Here is an 11,211-nt window from a genome sequence, read left to right on the forward strand (position 1 = left end):
CTTGTGAAGACTTACAGAAAACGTTTGACCTCTGTCATTGCCAACAAAGGGTATATAACAAAGTATTGAGAAACTTTTGTTATTGACCAAATACTTATTTTCCACCATATTTTGCAAATAAATTCATAAAAAATCCTACAATGTGATTTTCTGGATTTTTTTTCTCATTTTGTCTGTCATAGTTGAAGTGTACCTATGATGGAAATTACAGGCCTCTCTCATCTTTTTAAGTGGGAGAACTTGCACAACTGGTGGCTGACTAAATACTTTTTTGCCCCACTGTATGCAATCATGTAGTAGCCAAAAAAGTGTTAAACAAATTAAAATATATTTTACAATTGAGATTCTTCAAAGTAGCCACCCTTTGCCTTGATGACAGCTTTGCACACTCTTGGCATTCTATCAACCAGCTTCCTGAGGTAGTCACCTGGAATGCATTTCATTTAACAGGTGTGCCTTGTTAAAAGTTCATTTGTGGCAAGGTAGTGGTGGTATACAGAATATAACCCTATTTGGTAAAAGACCAAGTCCATATTATGGCAAGAACAGCTCAAATAAGCAAAGAGAAAAAACAGTCCATCATTACTTTAAGACATGAAGGTCAGTCCATTTTTTTCAAGTGCAGTCGCAAAAACCATCAAGCGCTATGATGAAACTGGCTCTTATGAGGCCCGCCACAGGAAAGGAAGACCTAGACTTACCTCTGCTGAAGAGGAAAAGTTCATTAGAGTTAACTGCACCTCAGATTGCAGTTCAGAGTTCAAGTAACAGAAACATCTCAACATCAACTATTCAGAGGAGACTGTGTGAATCAGGCCTTCATGGTCAAATTACTGCAAATAAACCACTACTAAAGGGCACCAATAAGAAGAAACTTGTTTGGGCCAAGAAACACGAGCAATGGACATTAGGCCGGTGGAAATCTGTCCTTTGGTCTGATGAGTCCAAATTTGATATTTTTGGTTCTAACCGCCATGTCTTTGTGAGATACAGAGTAGGTGAATGGATGATCTCTGCATGTGTGGTTCCCACCCTGAAGCATGGAGGAGGAGGTGTGATGGTGTGGGGGTGCTTTGCTGGTGACACTGTCAGTGATTTATATAGAATTCAAGGCACACTTAACCAGCATGGCTACCACAGCATTCTGCAGCGATAAGCCGTCCCATCTGGTTTGCACTTAGTGGGACGATTATTTGTTTTTCCACAGGACAATGGGGTGTTTAAGGGCTATTTGACCAAGAAGGATAGTGATTGAGTGCTGCATCAGATGACCTGGCCTCCACAATCACCTGACCTCAACCCAATAGAGATGGTTTGGAATGAGTTGGACCGCAGATTGAAGGAAAAGCAGCATATGTGGGAACTCCTTCAAGACTTTTGGAAAAACATTCCATGTGAAGCTGGTTGAGAGAATGCTACTTTTGAAGTATCTAAAGTATCTAAAATCTAAAATATATTTTGATTTGTTTAACACTTTTTTGTAATCTGTTACTCCCCAGCCCTGCACTTTTTTGGTTACTACATGATTACATATGTGTTATTTCATAGTTTTGATGCGTTCACTATTATTCTACAATGTAGAAAATAGTCAAAATAAAGAAAAACTCTTGAATGAGTAGGTGTGTCCAAACTTTTGACTGGTACTGTACTTACTTATGTAATATGTGATTTTATTGCTTAATTTCCTGCTGATTTTCTTGTGTATGATAAGTGACTTTTGGGTGTTGTGAAAAGTGCGTACCCCTTTCCTGCAGTCAAATGACTAGATCGTCCTCTAGTGGCCTCATGGGTGGAATAAACATTATTTAAATCAATTTGGTGTTTCTATGTCAAACAGTTTTGTTATATTTCAATCTCAATTCTTTTTTTAAACCCATAGCCATGTGTGTGAGGTGTATACATTTGTTTCAAAGTCGATTTGTTTAAGACTACCAAGAAACACTAAGTGTGACCCTGATTTAGCCCACTGCAGTAAATGAACTTAAAATATTGACAAGGAATAGAAAATGCAAACTGGATTCTATTGTTTGCCATCTATCATACCATTGCTTGAAATGGAAACTGCCTATGAAAAAACCTACAGTGTGGTTGGTGTGTGATCAACTATTGGCAACAAGCGCTTCCTGAGTTTGCTCACCATGTCAGCATGACTCCGGACAGAAAGGCTGAGACGTAATGGTGGAAAACCCACCAGCCTTTGATCCTGAAACATTAACCAAATACAACAAGAAAAAAATCAGAATAGGCAAATATGAAGAGGGAGTACTTATATAAATGCATCATACTGTAGTAGTTACTATTTTATATATATATATATTTTTAACTTCTCCCCAATTGGTAGTTACAGTCTTATCCCATCGCTGCAACTCCCATACTGACTCAGGAGAGGTGAAGCCACACTGCTTCTTGACACACTGCACACTTAACCCGGAAGCCGGCCGCACCAATGTGTCAGAGGAAACACCGTACAACTGGCATCCATGACAGCGTGCATGCTCCTGGCCCGCAACAGGAGTCCCTAGAGCGTTATGGGACAAGGACATCCCGGCCGGCCAAACCCTCCCATAACCCAGACGACGCTGGGCCAATTGTGTGCCGCCTCATGGGTCTCGAACCCGGGTCTGTAGTGACCACTGGGCCACTCGGGAGGCAGTAGTTACTATTTTGCCAAAGTAATTTATTGTTGAGCAGTGTAAGAATGTATCATCTCTAGCCAGGGATTAGGTCTGAAGACTGACGGGCCTACCTGGACCCGTTGCTGATGAGGATGCTCTCCCGTACGGTGAGGGTGCAGTAGTACCACACCAGCAAGAAATTGAGGATTGCGTCAACAAATCTAGACAGGGTACAGACACACAAACAAACATGCGCGCACACAAACACACGCACACACGCACGCTCACACAGAGAGAGAGATTCAGACACTAGACAGGGTTGAATGACATATGTTTGCTTATGGGTACCTTCATGTGTGTGCAAAGTATTACTGTTCTCAGATTTTTTTATGAATAGATTTTAGATGTGTATTAAAATGGGTTTCGTTGCAAATCGCTATATAGCCATTGTTAAGGTGAAATGGAATGTTTGTATCTTGTATATTTGACTGTGATATGTGGTTGTCTCACCTAGCTATCTTAAGATAAATGCACTAATTTTAAGTTGCTCATTTTGGATAAGAGCATCTGCTAAATGACTAAAATGTCAAATGTAAGTATTGATCTTTTTTTTTTACATTTAAAAAATATATATTGATGTCACAAATGTATCATTTGTATTTGTTCTTTATAAAAAAAAATGTTCTTTGTCACATTTGACTGTGTAAAACCTAGCATCACTAGTTATTTTTCAGTGTGAGGCAGATACAGTATATAGCGTTTTGCAACAAAACCATCAAGTGTGTCACGCCCTGGCCATAGAGAGGCTTTTTATTCTCTATTTTGGTTAGGCCAGGGTGTGACTAGGGTGGGTATTCTATGTTCTTTTTTCTATGTTTTTGTATTTCTTTGTTTTTGGCCGGGTATGGTTCTCAATCAGGGATAGCTTTCTGTCGTTGTCTCTGATTGAGAACTATACTTAGGTAGCCTTTTCCCACCTGTGTTTTGTGGGTAATAATTTTTTCTGTGTGTGTTTGTGTGCACCGCGGTTGCGTCACGGTCTTTGCTGTTTACCTGTTTGTGTTCATAGCTATTCAAGCTTACCTGTAGCTCACAAAGCAATAACACATGAAGGCGAATAGGAGCAGTATAACTGTGAGGTACAGCTTGAATTTCTCATATTCATCTTTGTAGGCAAATCTGAGGAGGAAGAAACATTTTTCTAATCATGCAAAGTCACACTGTTGCCATCTGTTGAAAGATTATTTATGATTTGTTCATTATCAGCTCTATCTGATGGGGACATTTGGAATAGAATGACAAATGGGTTTATGGTTCACTAGATAAGAAGTACAGTATGTTCAAATTTCTAAGAGTTAGCAAATTCATTGAAGTGGAAGCTACTTACTTTGACTGTTTGCTCAGAAGAGTCACGCTTACATTGCCCAGAACAAGATTGAGATACAACCTGTATAGTTTGTGAGATGTGAATGAGAATTGTTTTATTTAACTGGCCATTGAAATGTATAAATCCTCAGAATAGGAAAACAGCCAACAACTCTTTCACATGTCCCTCCCCTGAGACCTGTGAAATAATGTTTTTAATGTAGTGACACTCGTACCCATTTTTCTTTGGAAGGAAAGCCTCCATTTCAAAGAAAGTGTTGGGTCTTGCTTTGATGTGCTCCTTGATTTCATCCAAGGTTTTTACATCCTCCTCTGTCAGTCTCTCCTTATTGCATCTGTTTATAAAGGATGGATAGAGGGCCTTGAAAAACAGTGTTAGGGTGCATGAAACCATTTAGAGAAGGAGAGCAAAGGTGTGTATGTGAGAGCGTGTATGCATGTGCATTAACTTACTTCTTCATTAACTGAGACATGTCCTTAAGTCTACTCCGCTGGCGGGCGATAGACGAAGAGCAATTACTCTGCAGCTTGGAAACTTCCTCTAGTTTCTGCAAGTATAGCCGGTGGCTCTCCTAGTAACGAAATTTTAAATATCATCATATCAGTATAGAAGATACTGACAATAATGTATAGCCTATTACATCTATTCTAATGATTCTTCCTTGATGAACCACTGTGATTACTGTATGTAACACTATGTAACTAAGTAAGCGTTGCAAGGTAGTCTACACCCGTTGTATTCGGCGCATGTGACAAATAACATTTGATTTGATTTGTATTAGAATAGGATCTGACATCTCACCTGAATCTGATGATACTCTTTCTCTAGACTTTCCCACTCTTGCAGTGCAGCTGTCAAACTTGGAGGCATATTTTCTAACTTTTGTGAGTTTCCCAATTGCTGAAATCTTAGTGTCCTCCTGGAATTGTGTCCTCTGGCTGGTAGAGAGGCCTTCTGCTCAAAATCACAGGCAATGTCAATAGGGTCTTGTTGTTAAATCTACCAGAGAGCAGCTCAAGTCTATATGAACAAACTATGTTCCTGACAATGTAATGTGAAACGTTTTCAGGGAGTGTGTATTACGTGTACACGGGCTGTTTATGGCAGGCAGTGAACTTTGACTTTGTTACAAATATGCTTGATTGACATGGACATTGTTCTCTCTTGCAATTATCTGTTTAACACATCTTTCATCACGTTCTCCCAATCCAACTCGTATTCTTCATTTATTACTTCTGCAACTAACACCAGTTTTGGACAACAGTCCTAGTGCAGTGTTGACTGTAGTATTATCTAAAATAAGGACGCACGACAACAAGGTTCTAGCTCCAGCATGTTTACTAACCTAACCCTCCATAGGTACGGATACCCCCAAGGAACATCCTACTACATCTTCCCCTCTCCCATGAACAAGAACTCAACATGCATAACCACTGAACCATAACTGAAATGCAATTTGGAAACCAGTGTTATTCTCTAACACACTACTTCACATCCTGAAACAGTATGAACATTAACTTAGGTCTCAGGTCTTAGGTCTTAGGTACAGTCTCTTTTTGCTGGGTATGGTCCCCAACAGTATGTTTTCTCTTTACGTAACATAGTCTTTCAGCCACTCTGGTGTCTTCACATCCCTTTTTTGGCGCGCTTGTGGCTCTGTGAGTATTATCTCTCCTTCACCCCCTCTTATGCATTTTCTGTGGCATCAGTCTGTGTGGTTGGTAGATCTGGAAGAGCTTTGAGGTGTGTTCTGTTCCTTCCTACCTCTTCTGAGCCTGTGTCCACCACATAGGAGCGTGGGGCATCCTCTTTCCTCAGCACTATTACTGGTGTCTTTGAGTTTGTAATTCTCACATGTTGACCTTTGGTCAGCTCTGGCCTCTCCGTAGCACGGTGTCTCCGAATAAAGTCTCCAGTTTGTGTTTTGTTTCAGCCGTTTGTCCCTCTCAGCGAAGGCCTTCCTGTTAGGCCATCGGGGTTTAAGCTGAGCCAGCGAGACAGGCAATGGGGAAGGCAGCCTCCTGCCCATCAGGAGCTCGGCAGGTGACGGCCTATGATACAGTGGTGTAACTCTGTAAGCTAACAGAGCCCTGTATGGATCCTTGTTCTTTTTCAGCAGTTCCTTGACTGTTTTCACAGCTCTCTCTGCCTCACCATTACTCTGTGCATGGTAGGGACTACTGGTCACGTGTGAAGGCATATTCTGTGGCAAAAACAGAAAAGGAGCTTGCAGAGAACTGGGGAGCGTTATCTGTAACCAGGACCTCAGCGATCCCTTGCCTGGAAAAAAATTGACTTTAATCCATTAACACCAGCTAATGTGGTTATGGGTGTCTTTGCTATTTCAATGTATCTTGAATAGTAATCTACCACTAGCAGATAAGTGTAATTTTTTCCAATAGAACATATCTGCCCCTACCTTTTGCCATGGCCGTTTTGGCAGCTCCGTTGCCATCAGTGGCTCCGGATGACAAGGTTGACATTTTGTACAGACCTCACACTGGGCCACCAACTTGGCAATCTGAGTACTCAGACCAAGCCACCACACCGACTGTTGAGCCCTCAGTCTGCATTTGGTTATCCCCATGTGTCGCTCATGCACTCTGTCTAGCATTTCTGGTTGAGTCCCTGGGATAACTATCCATTGTCCTTTCATAAGAAGGTCTCCATTACAGTGGAAGTCACTTTGGTGCACCCAATAGGGCTTCAGCAGCTGAGGCAGTTCCTCCATCCCTTTTTGCACTGCTGCACTATCTGTCGGCAGATGGGGTCTCGTTGTTGCTCCTCTGCAATCTGCTGCAGTTTGGTCTGAGATGCAGGTAGGCTGTCCCTTATTGCATTAATGGACACCTGTACCTCACCCTCTAGACATTGCTCCTCCTCTGATAATGGACATTTAATTGGGGCCCTGGAGAGTGCATCTGCTGTGATCAGTGCCTTCCCTGGCACATACACCATCTTGTAGGTGAACCTCAGTAATCTGAGGCAGAAGCGTAGAACTCTGGGAGGCAAGTCGTCCAGTGCTTTTGTCCCTAACAGAGCCAACAGGGGTTTGTGGTCAGTCTCTGCTGTAAACTGCAGGCCAATAAGGTATTGGCTGAGCCTTTCACATGCCCATGTGATAGCCAATGCCTCCTTCTCCACTTGAGCATACCTTTGCTCTGTGTCGGATAAGCTTTGGGAGATGTATTCTATTGGACGCCACTCCATGTTGTCCTGCATCTGTGTGAGGACCGCCCCTAGCCCAAAGGATGATGCATCTGCTGATACCTTTGTCTTAGCGTGGGGATGATACTGGGACAGCACTCTCTGTGAGGCCAGGTCTCCTTTGATTTTGTCAAAAGCCATCTGTTGCATGTGACCCCATGACCAGTCATTCTCTTTGGCAAGTAAGTCTCTCAGGGGTTTGGTTGTATCTGAAAACTGTGGGAGGAACTTACCCACATATGTGGCCATGCCTAAGAAGGTCCTGACTTCAGCCACATTCTGGGGTCTGAGCATATCTGTGATGGCACTGATCTTTTCCGGGTCCGGCTCTATTCCAGCTGCACTGATTTTGTGTCCCAAGAACAAGACCTCTGACTGTGCAAAAGTGCGTTTTTCATTTAGTGTCAGGCCAGTCTCCTGGAGTTGGGTCAGAACTGCTGTGAGCCTTACATCCTGTTCTGCTCTGTCGCTTCCGCACACGAGCACATCGTCCGCGTGGACTATGACGCCACTCAGCCCATCCAACAGCTGGGACAGGCGTCTTTGGAAATGGTCAGGACAGCAACAGCCAAACGGTGTTATAAACGTTGTGAGCTCCCTACTCTCTGATGACAGCGGTATCTGCCAGAAACCTGAGCGGGCATCCAGATTTGTGAAGACTTGTGAGCCATCCAACTGAGCCAGTGACTGCTCCACTGATGGTATGATGTGTCTCTCTCTGCAGAGTGCCTCATTCAAGTTAGTCATGTCCACACAGATCCTTATGTCCCCATTGGCTTTTGGGACCACTACCATCCCTGCACACCAATCTGTGGGACTCTAACTCTGACTAGAAGAGATCTTGTTTTGGTTAATTGTGCAAATGAAGAACAGAAGAAGGGTGCACTGGATCTGGCAAAAACTGCCCACGTTGGAAGTTACCTGCTTCTTCGGAGCTGGTTACCTGCCAAAGGAGTTATAGTATATCTGGAGTCTTGTTAGATTTACAGTACCAGTCAAAATATATTTAACATTTGAGATTCTTCAAAGTAGTTTGGCATTCTCTCAACCAGCTTCACCTGGAATGCTTTTCCAACAGATTTGAAGAAGTTCCCGTATATGCTGAGCAATTGTTGGCTGCTTTTCCTTCACTCTGCGGTCCAACTAATCTCCCTACAATTTCCCAGCGGTATCCCTTTTGTGTGGCCGTAATGCACCCTCAAAGAATTCCATGCCTTTTGCGGCCAGTGGCCATTGTTCCCTTCTCCCTGAGTGCTGCACCTCTCACTCACATGGCTCTCCATCACATTATTGGGTCTTTCTCACAGGCTACAAGTGAAGACAGACACTTTGGGGACGCAACTGCGTGCGTCCTTATCCAATTCTGAGGTGCATATTGAAGATATTGGAAAAACAGTCCACATTTACTTTTCGTCAGCCAACAAGATGAGTAGGCCTAACGAACAGCAAAAGCAATAGCCTATGTCAATCTACTATTCCCCATCGTACAAAAGTCAACCTATTCTATTCGAGAAATACAATTTCCAAAACATAGTCCGGGACAGTTGTGGGATGCAATAGATCCCAAATTAATACAACCACTAGCATGAAAAAAAAACGTTTTTACTCAATGCAACAGATCAGAAAGTTTAGCTTAAAATGTGATAAACTATTAGTCTATTTCTTCACATTATAAGCACAGCAATGCGCACACGGCAGTAGGCTATAAGCGTGAATGTTCCATTAGTGGGAAAACACCATGATCAATAGTGACCACAAATGCGATTATGCATGTGAAGCTTTTATTATAAAGGTGCATTTTTATGGTGAGTATTATCTTCCGCAAACTTGAAAATCCTACTGCTTAGGCTCTGCCAGTTAGGCTCTACACCCCTGGATTAATGTGCTTAATTTTAAGAAGTTATTTGGCCACTTTGATTATGATTACAACCCATATCAAAACATATAGGCCCATGGGCTAGGCTTCATGAGGTGTGCGACTATGATTCGAAAAAGTAAAAAAATATATTGTAAAAAAGCCATTGTTTCTTGCCTTACACTGGGTATAATTCATAAGTGATGGGCTAATATTGCCACCCATCAGACTATTCTTGATTTAATCTCGTCTTTACATATACAAAATACTATAAACTCAGTAAAAAAAAGAAATGTTCTCTCACTGTCAACTGCGTTTATTTTGAGCAAACTTAACATGTGTAAATATTTGTATGAACATAAGATTCAAGAACTGAGACATAAACTAAACAAGTTCCACAGACATGTGACTAACAGAAATGGAATAATTTGTCCCTGAACAAAGGGGGAGTCAAAATCAAAAGTAACAGTCAGCTGGTGGCCACACCAGATACTGCATTAAGCACTACAGTGCATCTCCTCCTCATTGACTGCACCAGATTTGCCAGTTCTTGCTGTGAGATGTTACCCCACTCTTCCACCAAGGCACCTGCAAGTTCCCAGACATTTCTGGGGGGAATGGCCCTAGCCCTCACCCTCTGATCCAACAGGTCCCAGACGTGCTCAGTGGGATTGAGATCCGGGCTCTTCGCTGGCCATGGCAGAACACTGACATTCCTGTCTTGCAGGAAATCACACACAGAACGAGCAGTATGGCTGGTGGCATTTTCATGCTGGCGAGTCATGTCAGGATGAGCCTGCAGGAAGGGTACCACATGAGGGAGGAGGATTTCTTCCCTGTAACACGCAGCGTTGAGATTGCCTGCAATGACAACAAGCTCAGTCAGATGATGCCTTGACACACTGCCCTAGAACATGGACCTTCCACCTCCAAATCGATCCTGCTCCAGAGTACAGGCCTCGGTGTAATGCTCATTCCTTCGATGATAAACGCGAATCCGACCATTACCCCTGGTGAGACAAAACCGCGACTCGTCAGTGAAGATTACTTTTTACCAATCCTTGTTTGGTCCAGCGACGGTGGGTTTGTGCCCATAGGCAACGTTGTTGCCGGTGATGTCTGGTGAGGACCTGCCTTACAACAGGCCTACAAGCCCTCAGTCCAGCCTCTCTCAGCCTTGCGGACAGTCTGAGCACTGAGGGATTGTGCGTCCTGGTGTAACTCTGGCAGTTGTTGTTGCCATCCTGTACATGTCCTGCAGGTGTGATGTTCTGATGTACCAATCCTGTGCAGGTGTTGTTACACGTGGTCTGCCACTGCAAGGACAATCAGCTGTTTGTCCTGTCTCCCTATAGCACTGTCTTAGGCGTCTCACAGTACGGACATTGCAATTTATTGCCCTGGCCACATCTGCAGTCCTCATTCCTCCTTGCAGCATGGACTAAGGCACGTTCACGCAGATGAGCAGGGACCCTGAGCATCTTTCTTATGGTGTTTTCAGAGTCAGCAGAAAGGCCTCTTTATAGTGTCCTACGTTTTCATAACTGTGACCTGTCTGTAAGCTGTTAGTGTCTTAACGACAATTCCACAGGTGTATGTTCATTAATTCCTCATGGTTCATTAAACACGCATGGGAAACATTGTTTAAACCCTTTACAATGAAGATCTGTGAAGTTATTTGGATTTTTACAAATGATCTTTGAAAGACAGGGTCCTGAAAAAGGGACGTTTTTTCCCCCCCTTAGTATATGTATGAAATCTGTTTTCATGTAGGACCATTATGCACCTGTCTTGAAACAGTATAATATTAGGAAAGTTGAGAAATCAATATAGTAGGCCTAGCCTATAGAAAGCTGATGGGATCCTCTTTTTAATAGCGTCAATCACAACTAAGAAGGTCACAGAAGTAAAGTTTTTCATTTTGATAAGCCTGAATATAGGGTTGTGTTATACCTTTTGTACAGACATTTACATTTTAGTCATTAAACTCTTCTTATCCAGAGCGAATTACAATTACTGATTTATATATATATTTTTCCTGTAAATTAAAGCTTTAGAAGTACAATTCATTATGCATATGTCAATACATCTTATGGCTATGTACTGGGGAAAGTGTTGTTTTAAGATTGTCACCTCTCAAACATCGC

The 11,211-nt window shown here is 42.6% G+C and overlaps 1 protein-coding gene across 1 annotated transcript; it reads right to left on the minus strand.

Moving 5' to 3' along the window:
• Positions 1-2,073: 2,073 nt before the first annotated feature.
• On the minus strand, positions 2,074-5,076 carry LOC116354773 (transmembrane protein 120A-like). The gene is made up of 7 exons (XM_031796156.1): positions 4,804-5,076; positions 4,455-4,573; positions 4,217-4,336; positions 4,003-4,062; positions 3,699-3,794; positions 2,747-2,836; positions 2,074-2,203 (listed from the first exon to the last, which is right to left on the minus strand). Exons 1-7 carry the CDS (start codon positions 4,870-4,872, stop codon positions 2,134-2,136), a joined length of 624 nt encoding a protein of 207 aa, XP_031652016.1. The 5' UTR covers positions 4,873-5,076; the 3' UTR covers positions 2,074-2,133.
• Positions 5,077-11,211: the final 6,135 nt, after the last annotated feature.

Source organism: Oncorhynchus kisutch, linkage group LG18, assembly GCF_002021735.2.
Source record: "Oncorhynchus kisutch isolate 150728-3 linkage group LG18, Okis_V2, whole genome shotgun sequence".
Lineage (NCBI taxonomy): Eukaryota > Metazoa > Chordata > Actinopteri > Salmoniformes > Salmonidae > Oncorhynchus > Oncorhynchus kisutch.

Coding starts and splice junctions, on each gene's coding strand:
- LOC116354773 (XM_031796156.1), bottom strand. CDS start 4,872: ATGCCTCCAAGTTTGACAGCTGCACTGCAAGAGTGGGAAAGTCTAGAG. Junction 4,574..4,803: donor AAGAGTATCATCAGATTCAG/GTGAGATGTCAG, acceptor TTTCGTTACTAG/GAGAGCCACCGGCTATACTT. Junction 4,063..4,216: donor TTCCTTCCAAAGAAAAATGG/GTACGAGTGTCA, acceptor CAAACTATACAG/GTTGTATCTCAATCTTGTTC.